The sequence below is a fragment of the Esox lucius genome, chromosome 17 (assembly GCF_011004845.1).
Source record: "Esox lucius isolate fEsoLuc1 chromosome 17, fEsoLuc1.pri, whole genome shotgun sequence".
NCBI classification, from domain to species: Eukaryota; Metazoa; Chordata; class Actinopteri; order Esociformes; family Esocidae; genus Esox; species Esox lucius.
In genome coordinates this window covers 15,176,550-15,198,923 of record NC_047585.1, presented here as the reverse complement: position 1 = coordinate 15,198,923, position 22,374 = coordinate 15,176,550, and the positions used below count along the sequence as shown (strand labels likewise).

The following is a 22,374-nucleotide window of genomic DNA, read 5'->3' as shown; positions in this document are numbered from 1 at the left end:
TACCAGACCAATGAAAAAGAACGAGGGTTGAGGGAGATAGGAGAGGGTGTGCGAGAGCAAAGAGGGGATAGAGAGAGACCTAGAGAGGAAAGAGAATTAACCATCAGAAGTGATGTCACTGCAGTGTTTGATGGGTTGGTTTATCAGGTTTATACAGAGGAGTGATATCCACACAAAGCTGTTGCAGCACTTCTCAGTTCAGTGGATATAGCTTCACCCCTCACACAGGAAGAGAGACTAACAAGATGAAGTGACACAAAGGACCGCAGGAGAACCCACAGAATTAACAAAGGACAACTTTCAGGTAACTTTATGTTTCTAATTTAAATGTTTTTGGGTGTCCATGATAGCATTTATTTATAGGATGACATATATTGATATTGTGTCAGTCCCCTTTTGGAAAAAATACTATTTTCTATTGTTAACATCAATGGATGTTTAGTTTTCAAATGCAGTTCTTACTAAATGCTGTCCTTCGTTTCTTTATTTATTGGTTTAAAGAAAGAATGAAAAAAGACAAAGGAATGTAAAGTTATGCATTTATTGTATGAAGACACACTGGATAGCAAAATACTAAATACATATATTTGTTAATATCTTGCAACACTTAATAATATGCACAGTCTTAAAGTTTTAAATCTAACTCAAAGTCCACATCAGAGCAAGGGCCAAGTGGGGAGAACTGAAGATTCAGCGTTTTTTCTAATGTAATTTTAACACTGGCATTTCTTCTTTCAGTCCATTGTTTTCCAGAACTATAGCCATGATGATGAAGAGAGCTGTTCTGCTGGTGATCATCTGCCTGGTGATGTCTGCATCTGGCTCCCCATATTATCCATCTATTAGGTAAGAATCCAAACATGCATGAGAGAAAATATATTTATATGTCAAATAAATGTTCATAGAATGTGGCTTTTTTTTTTTAAACCAACATGTTAATTGGTCAAATATTTAACAAGGTGTGTATCAGATGAAAAATGTGTTTACTTTCAATTTTATTTAAAGAGAAAAATCTCAGAAATGCGGTTTTAGATCAAATTTGTTGCACGAGTTAAGAATTTAAAGCACACTAACCTTAATGAACTTGAATCAGACAGTGCAATTCATGATTACATATCGGTTAGCATAAAAACAAACAATTCACAAACTACTGCATAGTGTCTCAGAACTCCATGGATAAAGATTATTAACACTGAAAAATACTATTTCATCTAATAGCTTTCATGACAATTTATAGCTACAGTGATCAAACTAGTAGTAGTGTAAAGGGAACAAAAAACGGTGGTGCATATTCATGTTATAAGCACTGATTAAGGTCATTGTGAATCTTTGTCTAGATCAGCCATCTCAAATCTGTCCTCCAATGATGTCACCTATTTCACTTTAATTTAGAATCAATTAGCTTAGGGGTGCATTTCCTTTTGAGCGTCAATCGAAACGGCATGGGGGAACTTTGACAGCAGACCTACACGACAACAACAAGCATTCAAAAAGTGTTCTGATCTCTTGGAAACAGCGGCTAATCTCCCCAGGTAAAATATGGTACTGACCCTCTTGTTGGATAGGCTAATGACACCAGGCTTGAGTGGAATGATCCACACCTGAACCGTAGTTATCCCTCCTACTCCCCAGTCTCCTTGACCATGGGCCAGGCACACACAATACACATTGTCTCTCTCCGCTAGCTCCCCTTTCAAGAATTCATTTCCACCCTCTGCTGCTGAAAATGGATGTGTGCTTCATCTCACTGATGGATGGTCTAACAATGGGATGGACATGAGCTGTGGTTTACAGACAAAGCCTGGATTCCTGTGAGAGGGAAGAGAGAAATAAAAAAAAATAATCACAGCCAGCAGTCTGTCTCTGACCATGAAGCACTTAATCCGTCAGGGGTCAGTCTGTCTGGCATTGCTGGCCCTGTCTCCTTGATATGCTAACAAGATACAAGATGTCTCCAAAATGTCTACAATTTCATAGTATATTTATGGGTAAAGTATTAGGATATAAAGGGTTTAAAGGGGCACTACTAGCAAAAAAAACAGGTGAAAATGGCCACTAGACATCTGCAGTTTGTTTGTTTTAAGTTTATGTTTGAAATCATATTTTTTCTACTAAATGAATGACTGACATATTCCCCATTTTTACTTTCTCGCACCTCTATCAGCTCACAATTACTTGTAATCTCCTTGTACTCGCTTTAGACACTCAATGGTTTGTGATAGGAAGGATAGACAGTACTATACTTCCTATCCTAAACCACCATGGACTGCTGGTAGCTGGTACTATACCAGTCTCTTTCGGCAAGGGACGACTAGTAGGGGTCAAGTTGTGTTATTTTTTTAGAGGCAGGATTCTACACAGTGACCCTTTAATAGCAGAAGTGTGTCCCTCAATAGTTATGACCAATGATACTGATCATAACATGTTTTTGCCCAGGTTTGGTCAGAGGGACACGTCCATCCTGATGACATCATCCATAGGGCAGCCCATTCACCTGAGACGAGAAAACAACTCTGCTCTGAGGCAACGAGCCGAGCTCCGGTCAGTCCCAGCCACCCATGGCTTTAGTTGTTATATGGCACAGGTGAATTGTATTAAGGCTATATGGGTTGACCAGCACATGTTTAACATTCCAGCCATGAAATGGTCTTTTGTGCTCCTTTCCATCGTTCATGTCAGATCAGGAAGACATGCAGATGCGATCTTCACAAATAGCTACAGGAAGGTTCTAGGTCAAGTCTCAGCCAGGAAGTTCCTTCAGAGCATAATGGGAAAACAGCTCCAGTGAGTTATGGGTTTACGTCCACTCATAGTGATGTATTTTATCGTGCAACTCCATTAGAAATACAATTCCTTAAATGTGTACAAGCAAATGTTTTTACAGTACCGTCTCCTCATATTTTCAAGCTATAATGTAAAACGCAAGTCAGACATTTACAAGGACACCTATGAACAGGATCTGTCACCCATTCAAAGAAAACGGTTACAAAGGACAGCAAAACAATGTCAAGAAGCCAAGGTACTCAGTACGCAGTTCTGAAATCTCTCTTGCCCAATGTCAATGTTATTTCTACACATACATTGCTAATTTTTTATCTGTGTGCACAGATGAAGAAATGCATAGACAATTTGACTGATAGAACCACGTAATGTTCTCTTCCAGATTCCCATGCCGTGAATGTAAGCAAGCAAAGGCAAGAAGGGTTTTTGAAACTTCGACCCTCAACATCCCTCTTCAATGACCTGAAAGAATGCCATGACACTTCATTTTTGTTTTCACAGAAGAAAATATAATGTATCTATTAAAGCATTATGTGAAAGACAACACTTTACTGTGTTCATACACTGTGGCAAATAGAATTCAACAAAAAAATGTAGGCTAACCACAGTTATCACAGGAGATTTGATATAGTGCTTTCATTTTGCTTCCCTCCAAATAAAAATTCTATATGCACTATTATTTCAGGAATTAGATTATTCAATTAAATTATCTAACTATAGGGCGTAATGAAATTGAAAAGAAAACGCAGTAAACTCAAATGAATCCCCATTTCTTTCTTTATTTCATTACAAAAACATCAGATTGACTAGGATTGCCCATCATCACTTGTTCTAGAGGGGTCTGGATCATGTTTTGAAAGGGAATATTTGTTCACACCCTCCATATGTAGACAGAATTCGGTAATAGTACCGTCTCAAGATGAACATGGAACTGAAGCTACCGTCAAATACCTTCAATCAACAGGCCTTAGAAAAATCACTGGCTAACTTGGTGACACGTTTTAACGAAGTGGTAAGATGGGCACTAAGAAACAGGAATGTACAAAAAAAACAAACACATTTCATTATGAAACCACAAATTATATCCCAAAGCCCATTGTTAAAAATAAACATTCGCCAAAGTTCCAGATAAGTGAAGTGCAAGGATGTTTAGCTTCACAGCCCTCAGTAGGAGTAACAGTGTCAGTAAACATCTGTCCGGTCACTCTACCGACACCTTAGATTTTTTATTTTCAAGTGTAAAAAGGTCAAACTGCATTTCAAACTGGATTCATGGAATAACACGACATTCGGATGGTTGCTGTGTCCTGAAATGAATCCTTCAAAACTAAAAACAATGTTTGTGTAGTCTTCTTCAATCTTCTGTCGTCACTTACTTGCAATCCTACAACAGAAGAAAAACATTTGACATTTCCGTCATTTAGCTAACATGCAACTTAGTTAGTGCTTTCATCTCAGATGGCTATGCAAGACAAACTTCTGTTCACACGGCATGCAAAATTAGTAGTTTTTCAAATATGAAAGAATACTGGTGGTCCAATTTAAGTGACCAAAACAAATTAGTATGTAGGATCCGACCTTATTTTCTGATATGGCTGTTAATTGTGAAAGTATCAACAATTGAGTGTGCAGTGGTGCAGGCTAATTAGTAGCAGTTTTCTTGCCATAGTTCAGTAGCAAGCTATGGTGAAAATTCCCAGCAGCTTTGAATATCCAAAATCACACCAAAAGCCTAAAATGGTTAAAATGATGTTACAAAACTTTTTTGGGCTAGCCACAACTGTCAAAAAGCAAGCTAACAGTTTAGCTTACTAGCAAATTATTGTGTTTAAATTAAACTAGATCGCTTCAACATATTGTCTAACTTTTAAGACCAGCCAGCAGACAAGGCAAATGATCGTCTAACCCTTGAGGCCAAATGTGATTTCAAATTTCTAACAGGTTTTCGCCTGTTCAGACATCTGATTTGAACCAAACGTGAGGAAAAAAAGGATTGTAACTTTAACCTGCCAGTGTGAACAAGGTACATTTGCTGTACATGTTAATTCCCAGACAAACACTTCACACAAAAGATCTTCAAATTTAAAGCCTGGCGAGAACTCCAGGTTACGTTAAACATGTCAGGCATATGGAGCATCTCCATGCATTGATTTTGAGGTCCTTCACAACAGAACATGAACAATGACGATACAAGATAATGCCGAGGTAACCTAACCGGGAGGGGGGGGGGGCACACCAAACACACCACGCCGTACGGCAAGCATGTGCAACGGCAGGCAATACTTAGACTCGCACACGGTGTCATGGACAGGATGGGAAACGGTGAACGGATGGTTTGGTGGTAGGATCGGCCGGTCGAAACACTGGACAACGTGAGTGAGCGCCGCACCACACAGCCATGCAAACACCAGGCCGATGAGGATGCACTGGGATGCCATCCATAGGGATGCCCTTACTTTAGCCAGGAAGTGTGGCCGTTCGTTATTAGCCAACAGGCCTTTACCGCAAGCTCCTATACTTTGCCAATCTACTACTTTGCTCTGCAGCAATCCTGAAAGAGAGAAATGTAGCGGGGAGTAGAGAGGAGGGTTAAAGAGTAAGGGCAGGCACTGTCGGGGTTAGAGACATAACTGGTTAAGTTGAGGTACTTAAGTCAACCGCATCAACTGAAAGGTTCAGGAAGGACGGCAGAACAATGCGTTCCACAGGGAAACTGGACAATCAGGTCTTCAGCCACATATTAAAGGCAGCCTTTGAAGGGCTTGACGTGGAGAGCTTGAGGGAAAATCACCCTTTACTGTTAGGCGCCCACACAGCTCTATCAGGACCAGCCCTCTCACGCTGTCAGGCGGCAAACACCAGGGGCCAGGGTGAGGGGGCCCCATTACACTCAAGGTCCCCGGGTGATGCCAATTCAGCTATGATCTGAGATCCGCCAACTTGTCCCAGAGCCTTAGAGCACTTCTCATACCCAAGAGGTTAAACCTCCCGGTGGTGGAGAGATTTCTAGAAAGGAAACCTCTTGACCACCAGCCACTGGCGCGGACGCTAACGGAAACCATACCTCTTGACTGCTTTCTGGGCCAGCATGCGGTTTCCGGCCAGGAAGGTGAGACTGCCGATGATGGCCAGGTACTGGAGGGTCTGGAACATGTTGAGGTGGCTCCAATAGACGTACATCAGCCCCAGCATGCCTGAAACAACCGGGGAAAAGGGCACAGGTGACTAACTGGGAAACAGAACGATCTGTGGAGGGACAAGGCAAGGGGTTTACACAGTCATCCATGACTCAGAACTCACATGCATGGCCCACGTGGAACAGCACAGAGCTGGGGGTGAGGCTGAAGTTGGAGATGTTGGCCCCCAGTTTGACCCACTGAAAGAATAGGGATAAAGAACAAAAGAATGTAATAGACCACAACAACAAAAGCTTGGAAAATTGATTCACGTACAACGCACTGATGCAAGCCTTTCATTGTAAGGACGACGTAACCGTTCGGAACAGTCAATGTCATTAGACGACACGCTTTGGCTATTGTCACCTGAAATTTCAAAAACCCTTTGTGTTGAGCTAATTTAAATTAAAAGGTTTTATTCCATAGAGTCTAGCTTACCGCATAAAAACAGTCCCATTGAGTCGTGGTAGATTTAGAAATGTTCGAAGACCTTGGAACAATGCCAGACATGGAGGAGAGAGACTCACCAGAATAAGCAGAAGTAGTAAGGGGGAGAGGACAAGGGCTGTGAAGGTGTTGGACACCACTGTCGGGGGCTTCTTCTCCGGTTCCCGGAACAAGTGCTACACGGGACCAGAACAACATCAGTCGAGACTAGCTACTCATCAGCGACCGCACGGAAGAGTTAGCTTAGCTGCATACTGTAGCTAACCATCTGTCATTTCAAGCCATGTCTAGAAGCCACAAGTAGGAAACACGGGGACTTGTTAGATTTCTATGCATGTTGTTTGGCAGGCTGTTTACCTGGATTTCTGGTTTAGGCATATAAAGGGTCTTAGCCTGGATGGTGGTTGGGGCCTCCTCGTCAAGGAATTTCAGGACAACGTCAGCCACGTTCCACAGAATGGGGTTCTCCAGTGTGGCATCTCCCACGATCAGGTGGAGGGCGTAGGTCCCAGACATGGAGTCAAACTCTGACTTCCTCTCCGCAGTGTCCAGCTCAAACTTGTACAGGTTCTTGCTGTCGGGCTCGGCCACAAACACAACCTCCTGGCCAGTCTTCTGATTGTGCAACCTCACAAAGGTCTAGAAGAAAAAGCAACGGCACAACACTCAGACATGACAGCACAGGGGTCCCAAAAAGACATAGAAGAACTAGTAGGCAGAAAGCACGCACCAAAGTATTTTAAAATGTTAACTGGGTTCAGGCACAAGAACACAGAGTAATCCATGTAAAAAGGCAAATAATTAAATTCCCACTGGAGAAATAACCATTCAAAATAGGCTGTAGTGGGAGTAAGATTTATAGATTTCAGCAATTCCAAATACAGCTTGGTGCTAAACACCAGAATGTCAACACCTGTCCATTACTCCCAGTCAGGCAAATTAGAGAAGAGAAGCTCAACAGCACCAAAGCTCTTTCACGAAAAACTACAGCAATTACAATTGACATTTTTCCTAAAATTGGTCACAAGGAGCCATGCTCTCCAACTCTACATTTACTTCCAGTTCTGAAGAAGGTATTACTAATCCATTTAGTAAATGTCTGCACCTTTTAGACCTGGTGCGCTGTAGGGTGACTCAAAAGAAAAACAGTGGATCAAGAAACAAATGTCAGGGAACCCCTGTACTAGATCAATTTTAAAAGGAGAGATAGAGAACATGAACACAAACGTAGACAGAAACATGCAAAGTACCTGATGAGGTGTAAGCTCTACTCCAGTGTTGACATCCACCAACTGGAAAGTCATGACAAAGTTCTGGTGGCTGTCTGCAGTGAAGGAGCCTTTGGCCTTGAAGGGATAATCCACCCTGAGAAAGGAAAAATACATTGATTTACTGACTGTGAATATAGTCTGTTATCGGGCTTTCAAATGCATGTCTTTTGGCAATTCTGACCTGTTAAAGCCAGAGCGCAGCCATTTTCAAACTGCTTTCCAACACACTTTATTATATTGTCATGTCAGCTTGTTTGGCTAAGATGACATGGGTGGACAAATCTTGTAGGTGTTTTCTTGCAGAAAGGCAGCCAATGCACCTTGAAGAACACTGACCATTAACACAAGGAACTAGAGAATAATGTTCTTCTGGGGGCTGTAAACTTGGCGTTTATGACAATGTTTCCTCTTTTTGTTGTACAAAACAAATAAAAAAACACCACATAATCCACTGACTAACTGGCAAGTAAGGGGTCAAGCCATCACACTATCAGCTTCGACATAATTCCGGTCGTGAAAACAGACCCTGAAACACTCTGCACCCTCGTGCCTTACGTTTCACCATATTGTTCAGCTGGTAAAAATACAATCCTTTACTTTGAAACAGTTGTTTGCCCAGACCATATAACCAGCTAGATATTCATGTAAGTAAAGCTTGAAAAGGGCTTTGAATGTGCAGAGCCTGTGGACTAGAATTAAAGCACCCACATTACAACACGCACGTATGGCGATCCCCGCTGAAGACTGGGGTTCAGTCACTTCTCCACCTTTCATGTCATCTCCCATCTCTCTGTACCCTCACTAACTCATTAGCTGTGTGAATAATGCAAAAATAAATGCTTGCTAAAAAGGGTCTTTAAAAGGGCTTGATGAGAGGCTGGGCTCTCTGACCTGGACGTCTTGGTGCCGATGCTCTGGTCCTTATCCACCACTGACAGGTCCATGTTAGTGATGGCCACCTCCGTGGACACCTTCACCTTCAGCTGAGAGAGGGAGGAACATTAGAAAACAGGACTCTTCTCCTGAAATTCACATGCAAATTCGGCACGATTACTGTCAAATGAAAGGTGAATTAGGGTCAGATATGACTAAAGTAAAATCTAGAGGTTAAGGGATTTGACACACGGTCAAGTAACCAGAAAAAGATTAAGCTACTTTGAAAAAAGGCTACTTAGGAATATTACTCATCCTTGTCAAGCACAACGAACTGCTAACCCTTTGACAACTCAACAACCACATTAGTTTACACCAGTGGATGGCCGTTTTCTCAGAATCAGAAATATCAAACTATAGAAATGTTATAACTTTTGAATGATGACTTAACCTGCCCGAAAATTAAGTGATTACAAAATAAATCCTTATCCATCTTCCCTTAGAAGGCCAGCTCACCTCAACCTGGTTGGCAACCAATCGGCTGTCCCCGCTGACAGCCACAGAGAACTGGTAATATCCACTGGCGGGCTGGCTGGCCATGAAGTTCAGTTGAAAAACACCACTGGAAACCGGTTACAGAGAATGATTACGCACCACGAACACATCAGTGCTGACGTACAAATAACATCCATTCATTTTAAACCAACCCAACTAGCAACATTATAGACGGCTGATCGTACTTACTCTCTGAGGGTGAACGGTGTCTGACTGAGAACCACACTCTTGGAGGCCACAGACTGAGCAGATTCCAACAGCACACTGGCTGAGGCCATAGGATTGGAGAGGACGTTAGTCACCAGGAGCTACGGCAAAGACAAAGAGGCAGATTGATGGCTGGTGAGAAGCGACGCTTGAGAACACTATTGCTTGCTGGTGGAAAGGAGCAGGTTGCAAAGCAGAAGAAAAACAAAGTCTCAAAAGTCTCAAATAGACAACGACCAAGTCAAGACATGAAGGCAAACCGGCAGCCTTCAGCAGCCATGTCACAGCGGAGTGTACCTGCAGGACTGGCTGGCTGTGGGACACAGTGGCAGGTCCCTGGGTGCTGACGACCACTGGGACGTGGAAGCGGTTTTCGGAGAGGGCAGCAGCGGCACATGCCACACTGAAGGCCTCCGACAGGGAGTCCCAGGACTTCTTACTGAACACCGAGTTGACCAGCTGGATCACCTGGTCCTGGGTGGGGGGAGGAAGACCTCAGATTACAGCCTCCGTCCACGCCGCCCTGCTTCAACATACCGCTCGCATAGATGATGAGCACGCTCAGTTTACCTCTTTCAGGGGAGGCTCGGTTTCCACGTGGTCTGACAGTGCGTAGGCTGCGGTCACAAAAAGGGCGGTGGCCTCGAGCCCCTCCTCGAACTGAAGGTAGACCCCGCCCAAGTCATCCAGTCGCGCTGCAAGATCCTTAAAGAGAGAGCGGTTCAATTACAACACCTATCCTTGAGAATACTCTACTTCCTATAACACCTATACAAGGAGGTCTCTACTTTTGCAAAACAAATGACATGACACAAGCTGTAGCACGGCACCACCTAGTGGAGCAGTGTCACCTACCTCAATCTCCTCCAGGATTCCTCCGAGCTCCGCCTGCTGGGAGAGACGGGTGGCAGTTTGAAGAGCCGTGGTGATGCTGTACAAAGGAAAAAATTAAATAGGACAAATGTTAACTGAAAACACGTCAACTTGGAAAGGGCAGGTGTAAAGAAAGAACAGAACATCACCTGGGACTTTTTTTTAATCTGACCAATTGTAAGATTTCCCACCATACAAATGCAAAACATGCCAATTTGATTAAGGGGAATATGTTATTTGAAGTGGAGCACTCTCACAAATAGTTTCTAATTGACTGTGTAATCACAGCAATTGAATCAGCATCTTCCTGATGACTTCCTCTTGTTAATTTTGGTCTAATAGTTGTATGGCATTGCCAGTCTTAAAGGGATAGTTTGACCAAAATTCATATATTTTTTAAAAAGTTCACTATTTTTCCAAATGTCACTTACCAATAGATGTTCCAGAAGTGATGGAGTGTTTTAGAGTAGTTTTCCACTTAAAAAGCAGCTTTGCGAAAGGGGTACATATGGTTTTCATTCATGAATTTGTACAATGCTAATAAAGCTAATTACTGACTGAGCCAGAGCTGAATAATGGATTGTTTTAAAGAATTACTGTGCCTGAAGGGCCAACAGGGGGTAAGGGGACAGTCACCGAAATATGATTTTTGGACGAACTATCCCTTTTAGAAATTGGGATACAACTTCAGAGACAAGTCAAAATACAGGATCACTTTCAAGTGATGGAGGAATACACAGGCTGATATTTACCTAAGCAGCAATCTGTCAGCCATGTTTCTCCTCAACAGGTAAAAGGCAATCAAACTACCTAGATAGAGAAGTATGGGTAGCGTACTGTCTGGTGTTACTAGCCTACGACGCATACAAAATAAATGTGTTCGCTCAATTGCGGTTATACCATGGGCAGGATAGGTTACAAAATTGTAATTCTGAATCACACATTGGATAACATTATTTTGAATGCCAAGCCATTGTAGTCTCTAGGAGGAACTTACCAAAATCTCCTTTAATAACTCAAACATTAAAATAATAGTTTTTCTATAAGATGTCTCAAAGTTATGGAAGTGCATCAACACTCTGTAACAGGAAGGCATCGTAGGTTTTTGATTTGTATTATACATCATTTGGATGCATATTAAATATATACATAAAGGTGATGGCAGGAATATGCAGTATTCTCATTTGCATATTTCATTGTCTTATTACAAATGATGTTTTTAACCAGTACATGCCTGTTCTGCCCAGAGTCAGAAAACGATTGAGTCTGTCTCAGCTATTGAATGTAATTAGTGCCTAAGATGTGATGGTGCTGTGGGAGATGATTAGAGAAGGCTGACAAAAGCAAAGATTTAGGGAGCAAAGTATGTTCATAGCGCTTCAAAATCTGCATTCTGTGATCACATTGCAGTGTACGGCTCCCCCCCAAAAATGTGTGCGCCCCTTAAATGACTCAAATGTACTCACGCCAAGACGTTGTCCTCCTTGGCAATACGGGCGACCAGAGCACTGACAACTTCCTGTGAAGCCAGAGGAAGCCCCAGGGAACTGAGGGCGCTGACAGCTCTGAAGATCTGTGTGACTGTAGAATCCTCACTGACAGCTGCCAGAAGGATGTCACGTGTCTCGTTGGACACAGGGATCTAAGAGAAGATTCATAATAAAACATTCTAAAATGTATTGTTATTGGTTCACTTGCAGAGCTAAACACAAACAAAAACTCACGAGTCATGTAACTGAAGGAATGTTATTAAAAAAGAGTTGTCTATATTTGATCCTCAGTGATGTAATGGTAAAACTCATTGATAGGTAAACTGACAGTAACAGAGTAAAAGGTAACCCAATTATTTTAAGGCAGTGTTCTGTAAAAGTTAAATAAACTGTTTATGTAGCGAAAATATGTTTGCAAACTGAGTTCACCTCCCACTGTACCACTGGAATATCTACCTCCCAGTCCGAGATGGCCTGACTGACTTCACCTCCCACTTTACAACTGGAGTATCTACCTCCCAGTCTGAGAGGGCCTGACTGACTTCACCTCCCACTTTACAACTGGAGTATCTACCTCCCAGTCCGAGATGGCTTGACTGACTTCACCTCCCACTTTACAACTGGAGTATCTACCTCCCAGTCCGAGATGGCCTGACTGACTTCACCTCCCACTTTACAACTGGAGTATCTACCTCCCAGTCAGAGATGGCTTGACTGACTTCACCTCCCACTTTACAACTGGAATATCTACCTCACAGTCCGAGATGGCCTGACTGACTTCACCTCCCACTTTACAACAAGAGTATCTACCTCACAGTCCGAGATGGCCTGACTGACTTCACCTCCCACTTTACAACTGGAATATCTACCTCACAGTCCGAGATGGCCTGACTGACTTCACCTCCCACTTTACAACTGGAGTATCTACCTCCCAGTCCGAGATGGCCTGACTGACTTCACCTCCCACTTTACAACTGGAGTATCTACCTCCCAGTCCGAGATGGCCTGACTGACTTCACCTCCCACTTTACAACTGGAGTATCTACCTCCCAGTCTGAGAGGGCCTGACTGACTTCACCTCCCACTATACCACTGGAATATCTACCTCACAGTCCGAGATGGCCTGACTGACTTCACCTCCCACTATACCACTGGAGTACTTACCTCGCAGTCCGAGAGGGCCTGACTGACTTCACCTCCCACTATACCACTGGAATATCTACCTCACAGTCCGAGATGGCCTGACTGACTTCACCTCCCACTATACCACTGGAGTACTTACCTCGCAGTCCGAGAGGGCCTGACTGGCCTCGGCGGCGAAGAAGAGGGAATCAACACTCATGGGGTCCAGGTGAGCCTTCAAGAACTGACAGGCATCCTGTAAAAGGATCAACAAGAACTAAAATGAGGGAACCTACTGCACAATAAAACACAGGAAAACGGTGCGTTGACTGTGGAACAAAGCACATCAGAGCAATGCCTACAGCAGAAAACCTTAGATAACCAACTACTCATGCCATCGTTATGGTACATGTTTTGGGCACTGCCAAGCCCTTTTCCTTCTAAAACTAGCAGTCAATGTTCTTACATTTTCATCAGCAACTGCAGCCCCAAGTTTGCTGAGACCAACAATTGAATAGTATGCAGACGCCAGATCTGTGAAAGGCTGGCTCAGGACGCCTTGAAGTCTCTCCACGTCTGACAGGGAGAGGTGATGGGATGGGGTCAGAGCCTGGGCTCCGAGAGCCACGGTGAGGAGGACCAAGCTAAACAAACCTGTGGACATCGATACATGACGGTTACAGCTCAGAAGGACACAGTAAACACTGCAATAATTGTATTTCACAACTTAGTGTAATCAAAGTCAAGTCATATGCAAAATCGGCACTGCATTGCAACTAATTCAAAACTATTTCCAGTTAACTACCACTAGTACCCGCAAAGTTAACTTTGCAAGTTTAAAACTAAACCAACGTGGGGAGAGATTTTGCACTAACTCCCTTGACAGAATATTACAGATAGTTTATAGATGCTACAACCCAATGGTCTTCATGATAGACGTGTAAGAACTAGCTAGCAACAAAAAGCAATCTCGCTAACCACAGCAGTAGTAGTAGCTCGATTACGTATAATTGGTCCTGTCCCTCCATTATACACACACCTGCACGCGCCATCTGTACTAGATTTTACGAAGGTTCTGACAATATACAATCACCACTACACTAAATTGGGTTGGAAAATACTAACAATACGTCTGTGCATAAAATATTTCAGGAAAACTACCCTTAAAAGACTTACGAGGCTGGGCCATGTTCTGTCGTCTAATGCAGCGTCACCAGACTCGGAATTACTTCCGGGATCCAAGACTTGGCACATACCATTTCATATACTTGGGGTGGTGATTGCATTTTTAGACGTGGAATGTATAATACGATTACCCATCACATAAATTATTATATACTGTGAACTATATTATAATACAATTGATATGATAAAATCACACAACCGCAGGCGCTTTGTTTCTTTTCATGCCCAATCTCACAGCTAGCTTAAATACCCCTATTCACATCATTGGTTAAAACCAACTACCGCAAATGAATGAAGAATGCATTAGGTCAACATAACGTGTTTTTTCGGGGGTAGCGGTCCGAACATGGACAAAAATAATGTGCTTTTGAAATATTATCTTTTGTAATATTAGCAAATTTGGTATATTTACAAATTCACATTCTAAACCAGTGCATTTTAAACGTTACCGGGCTATCGTGCCCGCCCCTCAACACAGAAGGGGCAGGTTCACATGGGTACTGTGTCCGTTTTTCATTGGTTTAACAGTCTGTCGTTAGTCTAAATCTCTGTCAAGTCTGTATGATTCATGTGAGAACAAATACCAATTTACCCACCTATTATTTCAATAAAGAAACTCCTAAAATGGCATCACATGTGCCATTTCTTTTTTAATGTGACATTATAAAGGCAGACAAAGCCAAAAAGTTAATATAATTTATTTTTAGATTATTTTTTTTTACATTAGTAAATTACATTTATTCATAAATCTTAGCACACAGGACATCAGGCTTCAGCCCAAAAAAAAATATATATCCTGCATATCAAAGCACCATAATCTTCTCAAAACTATACAAGTTTGGACATGGGAATAGGGCAACCTGAGTGTGACTGTTCCACAGTTATGCATATTCACATCACACAACTATTCTTTAAAAAAAAGTAAGCTGATATAAACCTAATGGAGTGGATAGTAGACTACATTTAATGTAAAAATCTATCATATGAAACATTTCTGAAAACCACATTTCTGAAGAACCAGTAATCTGTTTAATAATGTAAGTCAATAACTTGTCATTGATTAATCCAATAATCAAATGTAACCATGAGGCATAGTTCCAAATCAAAGCCAATACTGTCTGATAAGTGCATAATGACAAGTGAAGATGAGGTATGAAAAAAAATTTTTTTTTGACTGTTACATTTGAGTATGACAGAAAACGTAATGTAAGTGTTAATTGTCATGGACATTCCTCTCTTACTAGAATATAGTGATAGATCCAAACACAATTATGTTTGAAAAACTTGTAATACCATTATAAAGCCCTAAAATAAACTGTTTCCCGTATTTACAAGTTTACAGGACTTCTGGTATGAGTGTGCTCAACATAGATAGCTTTTCTCTTTTTTTTCCTTCCTTTTTTACAAATCCTTGTTTAAGAAACAGAAATAGATCTCTACTGAAAACCAACAGTCAAGTTTGGAAGTGTTACATTTAACATGTTAAACGATTTTATCACTATTATAAAAATGTCTGCCCCAGTGGGCTCGTAAGAACTAGCATACGAGCTCAGGACAGGATGAGGGCCCGGTTAGGAGCTCGTGACTTTAGCGAGCGGAGATAACGTCTTGCCTTCTCGGTCATGATGAGCTGGTCCTTGGTTCGTCCACATACCACGGCTTCCCAAGCCTGGGACATCTTAGGAAAAAGCAAAACAATTTCAGACATGGACAAATTACTAGAAATGACCATTACAAAAAGATTCAAAATGAAAGCATTCAACAACAAAATGGTGGTGTTGAATTACAGTACTCACTGGGGTTGGGGGCACAGGGTTGGAATATGCACCACTTTCACTGGGTCCTAAACAGAAACCCTGATCCAGGACATTATCCTCCCTGTATTCCCTCTTCATGCAAAAAGACGAGGAGTTGAGTGACTTCTCAGGCTGCAACAAAAACATCAGATACAAATAAATGTATCAAGATCACCACCAACAAGGGACAATTTTCATTACTAACGAGTATCTCATCACCAAATGTACCGTGGGACAGGTTGGGGGCTCCGCCCTAAAGGACTGATTCCTGACAGTGACCATCTCTTTGCAGTCCATGACATCCAAAGCCAGCGATTTACGCACTTTCTTCATCGGAGGACGATGCTGCAACCAAAAGAAGAGCGCACATGTCAGACCACGTCAGGTTCCTGAGGAGCAAAACTGGTTCAACTTAGGGTTCCTGTAAGATGTGAACTTCCTGTTTGTCAAACTCACCACCTGCTTCCGTCTTTGCTCAGGTGGACTTTCATCCATGACAATGAGCTCAATCCCCGCCTCTTTCAAGAGGACCTCTTTCAAGTCCTCCTCGTTCGGAGTCTGTGGCTAAGAGATATAGAAAGACAATACAGAGGGATACTGGATAAATAATCCCCATAAATCCTCAGGAGAATGGTTTTTTCATCGACGCTCCAGAGAAAGCGGGACTCACCAGAGCCCGCAAAGGACCATACTTCTCCATCGCATTTTTGAACGGAGTCGGAGTACGCGGTGTGGTTTCAAGATTCGACTTGTGGTTGGGTGTAATGAAACTTCGAGGGGGAAAAAGTAGACAATTACATTTTGCCACAAGACACACAAATCCTATTGCCCGTTAAAAACAGAATGTCACATGCAAGAAATGGGTGTCAATAGTGACACATTACCCACACAGAGTTTGGGTAGAGTTTGGGGGCAAACACAGAGTTCTCCTTCTGCGTGAGGGGAGTCTTGTCACGGTGCAGCGGGGTGGTAACAGCAGACTTCTGACTGCACACTGGCGTGGAGGTCAGGGAAGGATTCTCCAGCTCAAAGTTGTCCTGTTTGGTCCACATGTTGAGAAACTGGAAACAAACGGGAACTCAGGAATCCAAACCCATGTAATGTGTCACCCAACAGTACCATGTAAGCAAACATATGGCGACTAAAGTAAGGAGTATCAAATCAGTCAGCGTATTTCAATACAAAGTACTGTCATTGGAGTTTTAGTTCGCTGTGGTTGAGCCGGTACCTGCGAGGGAGAAAAGGGCAGGATCTTGACAGGGGTGCTCTTGGGGGTCCTGGAGTTGTTGGAATCAGGGGACAGAGGGATGCGGCGACGGCTGCGGCGGTTCAGTATGGAAGGAGGCGTGATGCCTCCTGGAGAGATGGGGATCAGTTCCCCCCGGTTGCCCTTGCTGAGCTCCTGCAGGGCGCTGCCCTCCAGACGGAACTGGGTCCGCTCCGGGCTCTGGCTCTCCTCGGGCAGGTCAAAGACCGCCATGTTGCACCAGCCATCCAGGTCCTTGGGGGAGGATGAGAAGCAGAAACAGTGAGGGAGAGTTTGGAAGTACAGATGACCGGACTAGTACAGACCAAAATAAGACGGCAGGCATCGGGCACTAAATATCTCATCACCAGGAACTTACCCCGTCCACCATGTCCATCACCTCCTTCAAGGCCGGGCCATTGGGTGATAGAAAGCCTGCACTGTCCACAACCCAACCACTTGTGTTCAGTTCACTTCCTGGGGTGTCTGGTTCACTTTTGGGCATCTTCGACTGTTGAGGAGAGACTGCCTTGTGGGAGCCTGCTTCAATTGGGCCTCCTCTCACAGTGGATGTACTGGAATTCTCCTGTAAGGGGGGGGGGGGGGGGGGGGGGGGGGTCAAAGGACAGTGATATTTTCACATGCTCTGTAATTCATCTCCAACACTATACATTCACCACCAAAAACACTTTTTTCAACTGCTTTTCCAACACAGAAGACAGCGGTCACCCAGTGTTTGCATGCTTACCAACAGTGTGGTGTCTTGGTCTGGGTCCCTTTCGACAGAACTATCATAGTCCACCTGTAAGGACATGACAAATCGTATTTCACAACATTCAAATGAGGATTATGTTCAGCATAGCACCAATGTTATCTAAGCAGAACCTACCTGCTGGTCAGTACTGTGGAGGGACATGCCCTCCTCTGGTTCAATGTCATGACACTTTATAGTAGGATCCACCCCGATATAGAAGCCCATATCAACTTTACGCTTGATGGTTGAGTTCCAGTGGTTTTTCACAGCATTATCTGTCCTAAAAAAGATAACGTTGATATCAGAACAAGTTGACATACTGAACACTAGCATCAGGGTGAATTCTAATGAAGTGGAACATGATACTGCCCCTAAAAGTCTCCAAATATGCAGAGACTAATACTGTTCTGACATTCTCTCAGTCAGAATACCAGTCAACAGTTACCTTCCAGGGAGAAGCTTGGCAATCTCAGCCCAGCGGTTTCCCAGCATACAGTGGGCCTTGTAGATGATGAGGTCTTCCTCTGCCGTCCAGGAGGACTTCTTCACGTCCGGGTTCAGGTGGTTGTGCCAGCGCTCCCTGCATTGCTTTCCCAAGCGGCCCTTCAGGTGCTTAGCCACCATAGCCCATTGCTTGTTGCCATAACGATTCACCAGTTCAATCACCTGTGGAGGAATGCCGGGTTTGCATTAATGTTGGGCTGGTAATTTCCATAACAACCTTTATGCAGACCATACTGTTGAATACATTGGGCACTTTGAACACTTTGTGGACCCTCCTTTATGACAGCTTCAACAGCATACAACATGTCTTTCTTGCTCTCCAATTACACCTGAACCCCAGTGAAATGAAATATACGCCTTTCCTTGGGAAATTACCTCTACCTGCCTCCCCCACAAACATTCTCACTTTAAATGGATCTGATTTAGAATACAGAATGCATTTAGAATGTATCGTGGCACGTTCACTCTTTCCAGACTCACATCAGCCACCTTCAGTCTAAAATAAAATCCAGAATTGGGAACCTGTTTTGCATCATTGATACCTTCAGCCATGCTGCAAAAAAATAATAATAATAATAATAAAAAACATCCTGCCAGTTTTGGATTAAGTAATTTATAGGCTTACCCCAAATAGTCACCTTAAGAAATTGGACCTTTCCACAATGTCACTATGCTTTGTTAACAGTGCCCGATTCAACTCATCATGTAATATTTACCTTCTCATTAACTGGCCATCACTACATACACCAAACTAACTGGTACCTAGTCTCTTTACCTCAGCACACTCAAAACCTGACAGTCATCTCTTGTCCTTCCAAAAACTATTGTCTGACTTCCTGTCCAAACATTGTACCTGCTATGCACCTTATTCCAACCACATACACAGTACCAGTCTAAAGTTAAACCTACTCATTCAAGGGTATTCCTTTACCATTGCAAAAACCATCAAGCGCTACGATGAAACTGGCTCTAGTGAGGACCGCCACAGGAATGGAAGACCAAGAGTTACCTCTGTTGGAGAGGACAAGTTCAATCGAGTTACCAGCCTCAGAAATCTGCCATTAACTGCTCTTTAGATGGCAGCCCAAATAAATGCCCCACAGAGTCCTGGTACTGTATGTCACCAAATATTTAGAGTCGAGAAAATGATTCTCGAAGACTGCGGCACACGCCATCCGATAGTTCATCTAAAACAGGACTCAAAACAACCACTGCAAAGTAGGAAAATTGCCACGATTCATAGGGTCTAATTGGATGACAGTAGGCAAAACGTTACAGGTAAAATTGCTGTCACGATGAAGTCTAGTGAAGCTGATTATAGAACGGTAGCGATCACAACACTGACCTTCTCATCTTCCTCTTTGGTCCAGGGACCTTTAACTAGATCTGGATCCAAAACCTTCAACCAGCGGTGCTGGCACTGATGTTCTGAGCGATTCTGTGCACAAGGGTTACCATACAGTTCATGTAATGTAGTAGAAGCAAACACACACCATCAGACACAAAGTGTTTTCCATTTTAACACCTCAGATGTATTACTCTTATTGTCCACTGGATATTAAAGAATAAACCCTCCGTGCTCCAGTCATATAACTCACTGGTATTAAACTGGCAATGCATTTCCAGTCACTTGTCCCCAGGTTTAGGACCAATGCTTTCAGCTTGTCATCCTGTAAATGAAGGAAACATTTTATAGAAAGCATATTACCAGACAACTAATTTCAAACAACCAACCATTTGTCAATCATGGAGACAAACTCACCTCATCTTGTGTCCATTTTACTTTGACCCTTCCACTCTCCCTCTGCTCAGCCACATCAGAGTCAGTGTCCTGATACATAGCTTCCTCCCCATCCTCTCTGAAAAGACAAGTAGCTACTTAACAGGGTGTGGTAGCTTAAACTCAAGCAAAGGGATCCTCTACCGCATTCTTTCTAAAACATATCCTGACCAGATCCCTAATTAGTGCACTCAACATCTACCTAGATTTTGGATTGTCGGGTGCGTTATATTCCGTAAAAGTAACCGGCTTGGCTGGGTCTCAGAGGGTTGGTGATTTGTTACACAGCGTTTATTAACTACCAATCTATAAATAACACATTAACGTTTGTTGCCAAAATGTTGGATTATGCACGTACTGTATAAGTATTGCGGTAATTTGGCTTACAAGTTAACGTTACTAATATCTGACGTCGAATGTGATAGAGCTACAAAAGCGCGGTCAAATCACATAAACGCGCAAAAATAATGAATGACATCCCAAAATCCCATATCAAAAACGGTGCATATATTCCTAGATTATTGAATATATCATGCTGTGTTCATTTATATTTTGCCTAGCAGCTGCTGTAACATTGCCAACAACAAAGGTTAGAATCGTAATAGTTACTTACCCGCGCGGCCACCAGGACATTTCCCTATTTAACCAACAAAAGACCTTAGTTAAAATAAAATCGTATAATTTTTACCAAAGTCGTGCATAGATAGATCATGCATGAGTCACTATACCACGAATAAATATGTTTGTCTCATATAATTTACGTTAATTTGTATATTTCTTGCCAGGTTCACTACTCCACCTCTGTGTTACTGACAACACTACTCCGCGCTCAAGTTCCTATCTCGCGCGGTTCTTTTCACGCACTCTCAAACGCTTTCCCGGCAGTGACGTGTACAGGGGTGTGCGTGCGCACGACGGCCATTTCTTCGCTCAATTGGAAAAAAATATGATAATAATAAAACGTGACTTCTACCAGTGATATGTCTAATTGTACGTTGATATAATTGTTATCTTCACAGAATACATTATTCATCATGGCTATGCATGTATACTTCTCTCGTTTATATTATAGGCCTATCTAATATACATAGTTTAGGGGCCGAGGCTCAATATATTGTATACTTTCTCTCCACTTGCAAAGCCTAATGTAACATTTGTGATTGTTTGTGTGTTTTGTCAAAAAAATATACAAAACACACAAACAAGGAAGACTGGACTAGCTTTGTTGCCTGGCTGTTGGGGTCGCTCGTCAGCACCCAACAGGTGAATCAATCAATCAGCACAATAAAAACAAGCTGTAGTTTAATGAGGCAAAGGTTCAACAATTTGACAAAGACATGGAGCTAACCCTAGCCGGTAAGAAAATGAAACTTAATTTAGTTAGCCATGCCATTTTAATCTTTGCTTAGGTTTAAAGTAGTTTAATTCCTGTGAAGAAAAATAGTTCACAGTTGCTTGTTATATCATTATGCGGCTATGAGGAAAATGTACCTGGGTTGAATTTTGTTCACAGATGTGTCCAAGAGCTTTTGTTGCCCATCTCCTTCAGAACTGGACTGTGGCTTTTTGGAGCAGAGTTTGTCTGTGTCAACTCTGTCACTGGAGGGACATTCCATGTCACTTCTGCCTACCAATGGAATTGTTGTTGACTACTGGGACTCCCGGGCCGCCAACCTGACCTCCTTTCAGTCTCCCAATGCTGCTTCACCTGCTGAGACCCAGAACCTGAACACCATGCTGTCTAAGGAGGTCACAACCCCGTGGCTCACCGTACCTGTAGGGAGTAAGTCCTCTACTCCCACTCAGCCAGTGCTCTTCCAGAAACCCAAACTAGCTTGCCCATTGGAGCAGACCTACCTTGAGCTGTCTGCCTCACAGAAACCCAAAACAGCCAGCTTGTTGGATCTGTCCTACGTTGATCTCACTGCCTCACAGGTTGCTTGGGAGGTCTCGCTAATCAAACCTGAGACCAACAGCCCCAAACCGATCCTTGAGTCAAGCACGTTAGAGTTGACCTGTAGTCCCAAATACCAGTCTGCACCACTGTCCCTGGCTGAGATCTCCCTGATCTGGTCAGGAACACCTCCATATGCCAACAACACTGAGGAGAACCACAGATCGTGGAACGAGGCCACTATGGGTTCGAGCCTGAGCCAGACCTCAAGTTCAGCTCCAGCTGAACAAGCCAAAGTTAGCATGTGACAACGCTGTTGTGAAACCTTAAGGTACGGTTCTCTGGCTCATTGACACATCTAGTTCCAATAAAACTGGGATGTTCCCCTAGACCTGGTGCATTTTCTAGATTAATTTTATT

At 42.9% G+C, this 22,374-nt stretch overlaps 4 protein-coding genes across 8 annotated transcripts; 2 read left to right on the top strand and 2 right to left on the bottom strand.

The window, feature by feature from the left end:
• Positions 1-763: 763 nt before the first annotated feature.
• ghrh (growth hormone releasing hormone) lies at positions 764-3,178 on the top strand. Its single transcript, XM_010868397.2, has 5 exons — positions 764-846; positions 2,437-2,541; positions 2,680-2,784; positions 2,908-3,019; positions 3,164-3,178. Exons 1-5 carry the CDS (start codon positions 764-766, stop codon positions 3,176-3,178), a joined length of 420 nt encoding a protein of 139 aa, XP_010866699.1.
• Positions 3,179-3,540: 362 nt separating this feature from the next.
• On the bottom strand, positions 3,541-14,045 carry rpn2 (ribophorin II). Of its 3 annotated transcripts, none has more exons than XM_020055403.2 (17): positions 13,972-14,045; positions 13,262-13,449; positions 12,956-13,051; positions 11,650-11,825; positions 10,166-10,241; positions 9,881-10,015; positions 9,608-9,784; positions 9,293-9,411; positions 9,065-9,170; positions 8,567-8,658; positions 7,655-7,769; positions 6,762-7,043; positions 6,485-6,580; positions 6,082-6,157; positions 5,846-5,975; positions 5,238-5,332; positions 3,541-4,165 (listed from the first exon to the last, which is right to left on the bottom strand). In XM_020055403.2, exons 1-16 carry the CDS (start codon positions 13,982-13,984, stop codon positions 5,281-5,283), a joined length of 1,929 nt encoding a protein of 642 aa, XP_019910962.2. In that variant the 5' UTR covers positions 13,985-14,045; the 3' UTR covers positions 3,541-4,165; positions 5,238-5,280. The 3 variants fall into 3 exon arrangements, with proteins under 3 accessions (XP_019910962.2, XP_019910963.2, XP_010866695.2); XM_020055404.2 differs by lacking the exon at positions 13,972-14,045 and adding an exon at positions 13,835-13,862; XM_010868393.4 differs by lacking the exon at positions 5,238-5,332 and having other exon boundaries at positions 13,972-14,044.
• A 672-nt stretch (positions 14,046-14,717) lies between these two features.
• On the bottom strand, positions 14,718-20,908 carry mybl2b (v-myb avian myeloblastosis viral oncogene homolog-like 2b). Of its 3 annotated transcripts, none has more exons than XM_010868390.4 (16): positions 20,822-20,908; positions 20,674-20,697; positions 20,043-20,139; positions 19,879-19,950; positions 19,626-19,718; positions 18,222-18,442; positions 17,912-18,056; positions 17,771-17,824; positions 17,402-17,608; positions 17,005-17,277; positions 16,665-16,837; positions 16,447-16,546; positions 16,233-16,340; positions 16,005-16,121; positions 15,777-15,908; positions 14,718-15,658 (listed from the first exon to the last, which is right to left on the bottom strand). In XM_010868390.4, the coding sequence occupies exons 2-16, from the start codon at positions 20,691-20,693 to the stop codon at positions 15,530-15,532; spliced, it is 1,941 nt and encodes a 646-aa protein (XP_010866692.1). In that variant the 5' UTR covers positions 20,694-20,697; positions 20,822-20,908; the 3' UTR covers positions 14,718-15,529. The 3 variants fall into 3 exon arrangements, with proteins under 3 accessions (XP_010866692.1, XP_010866694.1, XP_010866693.1); XM_010868392.4 differs by having other exon boundaries at positions 20,860-20,905; XM_010868391.4 differs by having other exon boundaries at positions 20,843-20,867.
• Positions 20,909-21,185: 277 nt separating this feature from the next.
• si:ch73-303b9.1 lies at positions 21,186-22,285 on the top strand. The gene is made up of 2 exons (XM_020055405.2): positions 21,186-21,416; positions 21,574-22,285. The coding sequence occupies exons 1-2, from the start codon at positions 21,398-21,400 to the stop codon at positions 22,260-22,262; spliced, it is 708 nt and encodes a 235-aa protein (XP_019910964.1). The 5' UTR covers positions 21,186-21,397; the 3' UTR covers positions 22,263-22,285.
• Positions 22,286-22,374: the final 89 nt, after the last annotated feature.